At 43.9% G+C, this 10,189-nt stretch overlaps 1 protein-coding gene across 1 annotated transcript; it reads left to right on the top strand.

The window, feature by feature from the left end:
- The first annotated feature begins 1,736 nt into the window (after positions 1-1,736).
- On the top strand, positions 1,737-9,360 carry LOC134403189 (elastase-1-like). The gene is made up of 6 exons (XM_063133295.1): positions 1,737-1,833; positions 2,738-2,847; positions 5,383-5,477; positions 6,567-6,847; positions 7,705-7,868; positions 9,154-9,360. The coding sequence occupies exons 1-6, from the start codon at positions 1,737-1,739 to the stop codon at positions 9,358-9,360; spliced, it is 954 nt and encodes a 317-aa protein (XP_062989365.1).
- Positions 9,361-10,189: the final 829 nt, after the last annotated feature.

Below are 10,189 nucleotides of genomic sequence, written 5' to 3' on the forward strand. Positions count from 1 at the left end.
ATTGAGTAGACCCAATGAAATGAAAGGGGCTTAAGTGAGTTGTAATTAACTGAAGCCTCATTAATTTCAATAAGTCTACTCAACATAGGACTAACATTGGATACTACCCAATATTCACAATGCCTTGCGTAAGCTTTGGAGTTGCACAGAATTGTTCCCCTGGGCTGCATACTTAAAACTAAAATGGAAAAGAAATTCAGAAAGAAGATATGTTTAAGCACTACATGCAGCTTGTTAAGGTCATAACGTAGGGTGACCCTATGAAAAGGAGGACAGGGCTCCTGTATCCTTAACAGTTGTATTGAAAAAGGAATTTCAGTAGGTGTCACTTGTATATATGGAGAACATGGTGAAATTTCTTTATCACCACAGTTAAAGCTGCAGGTGCCCTGCCCTCTTTTAAACCTGGTCACTCTAGTATAGCTCCTGCAGCTTTAACTGTTGTGATGCAGCAGGAATTTCACCAGGTTCTCCATATATACAAATGACACCTGCTGAAATTCCCTTTTCTATGCAACTGTTAAAGATACAGGAGCCATGTCCTCCTTTTCATAGGGTCACCCTACATAATGGAAGAAGTTCTTGTGGACTTATTGGGCTAGGCCTTGCGGAAAAGGCCTCTGTATTGTAGAGAGACATGTTAACAGAAAAATGGAGGAAATTCCTATGAAAATATGAAAACTAGTCATTATCTGAGTCTATATGAAAACAGAAATAAAGAAAAAAGGGTAATCTTTAAATGAAAGCACCTACAAATTGGTTTTAGAAAATCTACTTGGAGGTGATGGAGACCAATTGGGTAGCATACCCAGTGGTTGGAATCCTGAATATGGTTCCTGATGCAATCAGGAATCCATGAATGGATTTATTTATTTTTTAAGTGTTATCATCCCTTTCATTCTATTTAGAATTCGAGATAACAGTGGGGAAATTCCCCTGCATACTGTGCAACTTCCCAATTGATGTCAAATAAGCTCTATAGGCTGGAAGTCCCCATCCCTGCTTCAGGTGGGGGAAAGTGTTGATGGCATATTCTTGGTCATCATCTTCCTCTAATTCTAAAAAAAACCCTCTTAAAAATCCTATGACTTTCTTATCTGGATTTTTAGAGGCTGTTGATAGGCTTTATCTACCTAAGGTTGTCAGCTTTTAAATCTGCTCCGCTCTTCTGCCTTTATCAGCAGCGTGATTTACGGACATTGGCAAGTTGATGTTTTCACTGCAGGGAAAGAAGCATTATCTGGATACCGTCAAAAGCTTCCCCTGCTAGTGATTGCAGTTCAAGCTGCTCTTCAGAGCACAAGGCCCGGGCCTGTGAAGAAGGTAGCAACTTGACGTCCATATTAATCTCCGCTTGTGGGAGCCACAGTCAGTACCAGGATGAGGTTTTTGTTTTTTGTCAGTTGGCAGCTCTCTGGCATATATCCCCCAAACACGCATCCATGTCTTGTGGCTGTTGCTACTTGACTGTTTGGGCGTTTCAGTGCAAAATTGCTGATGAGAACTGCCCTCGTACAGCCGCTCACAAAAAAGGAGTGCTAAGCACAAGCAGAAGCATCTAGGCCTCGCTGTTTTGATCCCCTGTGCTTTGTTTGAGCCTAACTGTGAAAGCAACAACAAACAAGTTATGGTCCCCTCCTCTCTCTCTCTCTGGATTCAGCTGTGACATTCATGACATCATATACAAAATTTGTGCGTTCACTGGACGAAGTCTTTTTGTTTTGGTGGCAAGGGCAATGATTTTGAATCATTTATTTGTTCTGTTTTTGATGCTCCTTTTGACAAAGGTTTCTTTGCCTCGGATTGTATTTGTTCCCAAACGTCTGGATTTAGGTGAGTTGAGACTAAGATATCTTTTTGGTGGTGGTTTATGAATGGGCATTAAGGTTCTAATGTTGCTGTTTTTCTTAGTCTGCCCCTGTGCATTTAGCAGGTAACTCACACCGAGAAATTAAACACGGAAAGCTTTCCCTAGCATGGAGATCAAGTGATGGGGCAAGAAAAAAAAATCCCTTGCTTAATTTCTTCCTGCAAGGAAAGACATGGGCAGAAGTCCTGACATGCATACAGAGTTAAACTGATTAAGATATCAGTACGATGCACTAGGACTGTGTAGAACAGCCTTCCCCAACCTCGTGCCCTTCAGATATTTTGAACTCCAACTCCAACGTTCTTGAACATTAGCTATGCTGGCTGGGGCTGAGGGGAGTTGAAGTTCAAAACATCTGGAGAGCACAATGGCTGGGTTAGACCCAGGTTCATACTACCAGTAACTAAGCCTTAGTAGAGGCATTTCCCAAAGATCTGTGTGTACAGCCTCTTCTCCACATATATGGAAACCATGGAAACATGTAAGAACATAAAAGCCATGCTGGGTTAGACCGAGGGTTCATTTAGTCCAACAGCGGCCATCCAGCTTCCTACGGGAGACCCACAAGCAGGACACGAGTGCAAACAGCACCCTCCCACCCATGTTCCCCAGCAACTGGTGCACAGAGGCTTACTGCCTCTGATACTGGAGGTAGCATAAAGGCAATCATCCATAGCCTTCTCCTCCAGGAATTTACCCAACCCACTTTGAAAGCCTTCGGAATTGGAGGCCATCACTACGCCTTGTGATAGTAAATTCCATAGTTTAACAGTGCGCTGTGTATACTAGTTGTTCAGGATTCATTTTCCTTTTCAAACGTTAACTCTGTGGGTTTTTTAAAAAAAATCATTTTCTTTTACACTTCAGATTGGCCCCAAAACTGTGGTGTTGCATACTTCCAACCAAACATATTTGCAAAGGTTATTGCAGGCAATGAAGCAAGGCCTCATTCTTGGCCCTGGCAAGTTTCTTTACAGGTACAAAGGTTTTAAATCATTGTTCTCAAATTGGGGCATGCATAAAGTTCTGGGGAGGGATTGGATTCTGAGAGAAATGTCTCAGACATGTCTCTTCACAAGTTGCATTCATCAAAAGTCCATTTGAATGTTAATTGAAAGGTTTGTGTTTGGGAGATTAGTCACTAATTGCCCTTTGTTTAGTCAGCTTTTGTCTCTTAAGTGTTGTTGTTGTTGTTGTTGTTGTTGTTGTTGTTAAATTACTGGTTTCCTTGCACTTTTTAAAATCTTTTATTTTCAACACAACATAGCAAAGAAGCATTATTTTCTATAAAGGAAAGAAAAAAACATAGATAAAGAAAGTAGTGATTTTAGCATCCCACCACAATCACCAGAAACAAAAGCCGACTAAATATTGGGCAATTAGGCACTAATTTCTGAGCCTTGCTGATCAAGGAAACACTAGTGGGCTGAAACCCATAATGAGGAAACTTTCAATGTAAAGGCACAGGTACACTGAAAAACCTCAGCAGAGCTTTTGCTGGTCCGTAATGGATAGGCTGATATTACAATTGCATCTATAAGCATTTTGTTTTAAAGATCAGGCTCAAAAACATGGGATGACTACAGAGAAAACACTGGAGTGCTACGATTGGAAAGTGATGTCAACCCATTCAGAAGTTCTCTTCAACGCATGGGGCTAAACACAATCGGATCCCAGTCGTGTAGCGCTTCTCGGCACTTGCAGCTGAACGCGTGTGCACCCCTATGCAAATGTGGGCTGCGTGACACTGGAGGCAGGGCCAGAAGGTGCGGTAGGGTGGCCATGTGCCCTCTTTCACAGAGGGCAGTCCTCTATTTGAAGGGCTGCCAGAGGACCATCCTCTGTTTGAAGGGCTGTCCTGTCCAAGTCCGGTTTAAAGAGAAAGACCCATAAGAGCTGTGGCACATCCACAGTTAGCATCTGAAAAAGCAGACTGAACAGGCAGACACCAACATCACCTGGTCACAGTCTTCCAGACAACGGTGAGATGCACTGCCTTTCTATTTAAATCAGAATAGTTATTTCCACAGATTTGTCTATACCAATAAATTATCATATGCAAATTGCATGCTTATGTCTGTCCTCTTTTTTGATGCTTTATAAGTGGCCACCCTAAGGTTCGGTCACACTCCCCGCTCCACATGTTTAGCTGTATGTGCAGATAATTTCTGAATAGGGCTGCTCTGTGGAATCACAGTAAAAAGTGAGTGAGCAAAGGATAGCAATTCATAGCAAAGGGCTGGTCTTGGACGCAGCCAAGGAGGGCCAAACCACTCGGTGCTAGGACAGAAAGCAGGTTTTGCATTCACTGTCACACTTCCCCCACCACCACCACCACGATTGCAGCACGTTACCATTATGCTTAGGAGCGAGGGGAAGCCATCCATACATATAGAATAGGGTGACCATATGAAAAGGAGGACAGGGCTCCTGTATTTCAGCAGGTGTCACTTGTATATATGGAGAACCTGGTGAATTTCCCTCTTCATCACAGCAGTTAAAGCTGCAGGAGCTATGCTAGAGTGACCACATTTAAAAGAGGGCAGGGCACCTGCAGCTTTAACCATTGTGATGAAGAGGAAATTTCACCAGCTTCCTCATATATACAAATGACACCTGCTGAAATTCCTTTTTCAATACAACTGTTAAAAATACAGGAGCCCTGTCCACCTTTTCATATGGTCACCCTAATATAGAATAAAGTCAGTGGCTATTGGTTTTGGGGATCCCTTGGGCAAGATGCCCTCAGAATAGCCATTCCTGTTCCTCCTCACTGTTGCAGCTGCTCATTAGCTTCCTCTGGATCCGATCTATACCACTCCCATGACTGATAGAGGGTGGTGGAAAGGAATCCTGCCCCAAACCCTAGAAAGCCACTGCCAGTCAGTGTCAACACTACTGGACTACATGGGCCACTGCTCATCTGATTCAGTATAAGGCAGCTTCCTATGTCCCTAAGTAGAATCAGTCTCCCAACAGCCTGCCAAGCAACCGTTTCCCCGTGTCTCAGGAGAATCCTTTGGATTTCAGCCATGGCAGGGACCAGGGCTCTATACAAACGGCCATGGCGTGGGCTGTGTGTTGCCCACCCCTTCGCAAGGGGGGAGGTTTCAGAAGATGGGGGAAACCCAAGGTCTGCAGAAGTACAAAAAAACCAATCCTGGAGTGGGAGGTGGGGACAACAGGCAAAAAGAGCCCTAAGAGAATGTGATCACAGAGCGTTGGCTGAATGTTGGAGGAGAGGGGCAATGGAAAACTGGGGTGTGGGGGGAAGGAATGGAGTATCCTGAAAGGCTGGCACCGTGAGCAGACGCATCTCCACACTGCAACATTTTGTTGCAGGTCTCACTTGTATGTGTAATAGAAAAATGTTGGCTTAGAAAAAAAACCCCAAACCTTCTGAAAGTAATGGTTACTATTTCCTAAGTTTTGCAATGTAGAGGTTCATTGCCCCATTCCTGTCTCTTTCTCTGTGATTTATATGCATTCTCTCTGTCCGCTTTGCCTCCCAGGTGCGCTCCACACCAAGTGACAAATTTGTTCATGTCTGCGGGGGCACCCTCATTCACAAACACTGGGTTCTCACTGCGGCCCACTGCTTCCAGAAGTAAGTTCTGCACTGCATGGGGATGCTTGGAGAGAGTGCAATATAGGACGGGCAGCTCTAGCAAAACTGTGTGCCTTTTGAACATCCATTCTCCCTCTCAATGGTAGCAGGGGTGTGGGAGGGAGGGGGGAAGGTGATGGTCCTTTTCCTTGTCCACCTCTTATTTCCCATTCCTCCTCATCCTCCTGCCAGGCCATTTTAGAATAGAATAGCAGATTTGGAAGGGACCTACAAGGCCATCAAGTTGGGCTAGTTGGGCTTCTTTCTGGCTAGAAGGATAACAGCTGAAGGAGAGGAGTTGTGGGGAGGAGGGAAACATTAGGCAAGGAAAAGCTAAGCACCCCCTTTCTCAACTACATTATTTATTTATTTATTATTTCATTTAAATCCCACATTTTTTCCTCCATGGAACCCAAGATGGTTTGCCTCTTCCTCTACATTTTATGTTCACAACAACCCTGTGAGGTAGGTTAGGCTGCGAGTCAGTGACTGGCCCAAAGTCAAGCAGTGAGCTTAATGACTGAGTGGGGACTAGAACCCGGATCTCCCAGGCCCCAATCTCACACTCTAACCGCTATGCCACCCTGGCTCCCAAATGTTTGCCGGTGTAATTTTTCCATGTGTAAAACAAAATGGTTTTTATTAACTGGCCCGATGAAGAGCTGCACTTGAAATGTGTAGGGAACCTTGTGTTCGAATAAACTTTTCTTCGTATTTGCATAACTTTGCTATACTGTGGTAGCTAGCCCTGCTAGTCAGACATTTTATTGTGGAGAACCAGGGTGCTTCCAGACAAGGCTTTTATCATGCAATTGTCCTGCCTCATTCATGAAATTTTACTGGGGGTCCAGACGATGCCATCTTCCACTTGTACCCCTCCCATGGTTTCCCACTGCTGCTTCTTTTTTTCTCATAAAAAAAAAAAACATTAAGGAAGAAAAGATGGAATAACCACATAATGCCTTTTGATTGCTATTGATAGGCGCCCTCCATCTGGAAGCACTCTTAGATACAAGCATAAAGGAGAAAGAAAGCACAATTGAGACCCAGCTCTACCACCCACTCAATCCTGCCTGTCTTCTTTTTTAGGGGACAGTCAGAAGATGTCACCAACTGGCGAATTCTTCTGGGCAAGCATAATCTTCACCACCCTGAATCCACAGAGAGAAGCTACCGGGTGAAGCGAATTTATCGGCACGAACGTTTCCACTACCCTCAACTAAATGAGCTGGAGTACGACATTGCTTTGGTCAAGCCGGTGGGAGACATGACGGCCAACAGGTTCATCCATTATGCCTGCCTGCCAAAGAGAGAGAGCTTTCTACGTCCAGGACACTCATGCTGGGTGACCGGCTGGGGGGTCACAAGAGGTATTTCACACAGTTTCAGTGACGAGATGCACAAGCACATGAGATTATTACTTATTTAGTTATATCTTTTATTCTCCACTTACTTCAAAGATCTCAGTGTACATGGGTACCCTTGCCCTCCATTTTATCCTTGCAATAACCCTGTATGGTAGGTTGAGCTGAGAGGTATTGACTGGCCTAAGATCATGCAGGATGGTGCACCATACAGCTGAAGGTGGATTTGAAACTAGGACGCCTTTGTCTAAGTTTTTGTACACTCAACCCCATATATGCATTTACATGGGATGTGCTGTGGCTCTGAGAAATCCCCACTTATGCATTTTCATCTTGCATAATTTATTCTGCTCCCGCTAGTCAGAGGGAGGAGGGAGGAGCAATGCAAGAGATTAAAGCCCCACCTCCACATCACTGGAAATTCTACTGAAATGCTCACCTCCACTTTGTGAAGTTTTCCTGCTTGGTTACCTGGGAATAATTTTTACTCACAAGTGACTAGCTGGATTGGTATTAAGGAGCCTGCACTATGGGGGAGATGGGGACCTACTACTTCTGTTGGCAGTCCTATGTTCCTTGTAACATGTAGTCCAACCGAGAATCAGCAGCATAGATATCATGTGGCTTGATTGTGTGAACAACACTTGAAATAACATGTAGGGGATGGAAAATTAGAAGTAAACAAGCCCTCCAGATTTATGAGATGCTAATCTTCAAGAATGCGCCTTCTCCCTCCCCTTTTGCTGTACTTAAGGGAGAAACGTTTCATAAGAAAAGAAGTTTTAGTAAAACAATTTCCTTGAAATTTTCTATCTGGAATAGCAGTGTTCTCCCTCTTACTCTTTGCATTGTATGTATTGAAGGTGGGAAAGAAAACTTCGCCCTGTCTGAGGTTTTGAACCAGGTCCAGTTACCAGTCATAGATTTCCACACATGCCATCTGAAGAAATTCTGGGGAGGCAAAGTCCAATCATCGATGCTCTGTGCTGGATTGAAAGACACTGCAGGATCTCCTGCTGCCTGCCAGGTACAGAAACCAGGTGTTAATTCAGGGCATTTCCACACAATGTTGTAGGTGCAGTCAGTGGATAGTTTCCCCTCAACGTTGTGCTTCATGGGTGCTTTCACACTAAGCATTTAAGGGAGAATTGACATGCTTTGTTCCCTGGCAGTTGTAGAAAACAGTTCTTAGTTGTGTAGACCATATTTTACTTCTATTTACAGTGGAAGAGCAATGATTATGATAGTGCTAGGGATCATCTGGAAGCAGTCCAAGTCACAGTAGCAACTCTAGCAGCTGAAGATCTAGTCGTGCCCTGTGCACCTTCTGAACCCATCAACAGAATTTGGTTTGATTGATTCTGTGAATTAGATGGCACCCCATCACCAAAGCATTGTGAAGAGTGGTGGTGGGGAATATCTGGCAGGTATCCCTGGCCTTGTAGCTCCTCATTTGCTTTAATCAAGCCCTTTGAATAAATCCCTTTTCCCATCTGTAGCCATGCCCCTTCTCTGAAGAAAGTTATGAAGCACTAATATCTATGACAAATACCTCTGAGCATGTACAGAGTATTACTTCCTCCAGTAAGTAATGACAACCAGTCCTTATACACCTAGAATTATGGAAGAGGGGCTCCTTCGAGGACAGATGGCAGAGTTCCCCCATAATCCTGAATCCTGGCACCATCTCCCTTGACGATATTCTGAGAACACTCTCTAGATGTGTATGTGTGTGTGTGTGTTACATTTAGAAGCTCAAAACTTGCTGTGCTACTAGTGCTAAGCCGTGTCTTACTTAATACATGAAAGTGCTCACTCAGGATCAAGCTGGATGTGATCCAGGAGAGCTGTAAACAGGATTTCCCACAGTTTTATAAAGAGGCTAATAGCAGCTGGGGCAAGCGGTGGCAAGAGATATTTAAGACCATAGCACTAGAGGATGGTGGTTTAACTCTTGCCCCACACTATTTTCCCCAGGTACCTCCCTCCCAAAATAGTTATTTACTGTATGGGTTAAAACATACAGGTATCAAATGGGAACCTATGTTTTTTGCCACATGGGGCAAATAGATTTGGGGCGGGTGATTTTAACTGGGGAAATGGGACGGAGGGAAAGGGTTAACCTCTCTCCCAGAGCACTGAGGTCTGGTTCCAGATTGCCTCCCCGCCTTGCCCGCATTGCTAAAAATTGTGAAAGATCCTAATCACTGATCTCCTAGGTCACCTCTAGGTTGACATTTTCTTCCACCACTGAATGCCACGGGCACAAGAAGGCCACATTTCAACCCTCGGGCAATCTTTTCTTCTTCCAGGGAGACTCAGGTGGCCCACTTCTTTGCCAGATTGGGAGAGATACATGGGAAGTCCATGGAGTTGTTAGCTTTGGACCAGTTGGATGCCAGGTGCAGAACAAACCTACGGTCTTTACTAGGACATCTGCATACATGCCATGGATTGAAGCTATCAGGATGCAGGACCTTTTTTTTGTAAAGACAAGGAGAGCTCAGAAATATCAATAAAATAATTTGAAAATGCAGGAATGTGTGCTTATTTTAATACTGGGGTATTATTTGGGAAATAAGATTTGAATGCACCTTACAATTTTTTCTCACAAATTGTATTCTATCAGCTGGAACAGGAAGCAAGGCAGCAATCCTATACACATGTAACTTGGAGTAGGCAGCACTGAACATGATGGGGCTTAGGTTTAAGTAAACATGCCTAGCATTACAGTGTGACACCACAATCCTGTGTATGCCTACTCAGAAATAAGCCCCAATGGGACTTATGACCAGGTATACGTATATAGAATTGCAGTCTTTATTTTGATCATCCATAGACTCCTCCTCTTCATTGTTGACTTGTGGGATGCTTCTAGGTAGCAGTAACCCCCTCTCCTCCCCCAAGCAAGCTGTGGACTTTACCATTCAATCTGCAACATAGGGCAAGCAGTGCCTACCCCTCCAGGTATATTCATTTATATATTTTCAACAATCACACCCCACGTTTCAATAGAGACATGTTCAATTTATTGTATAAACATTTCATATTTGCACAACAGCACCTTGTTTAGGCTATCATACTTGTGCAGATGCTGCCAAGGGCAATGTGGGCTATGGATGATGGGAGATGTAGTCCAATAGGCCTGAAGGGCACAGGCTGGGCAAGACTGGGGCAGTTTCCCATTTGGACTAACAGGGATCAGGAGATTAACTCCATGGTCTCAGACATGTTGTACTGGCATGCTTGATAAACACCCCATTTCTTTTTCTGGAAGCCATACAATCATGATATTTTATATTATATTATATTTAGTGTTGATTGATCCAGAGGGAGAGATGGGTAATA

Source organism: Elgaria multicarinata, chromosome 8, assembly GCF_023053635.1.
Source record: "Elgaria multicarinata webbii isolate HBS135686 ecotype San Diego chromosome 8, rElgMul1.1.pri, whole genome shotgun sequence".
Classification (NCBI taxonomy): Eukaryota; Metazoa; Chordata; class Lepidosauria; order Squamata; family Anguidae; genus Elgaria; species Elgaria multicarinata.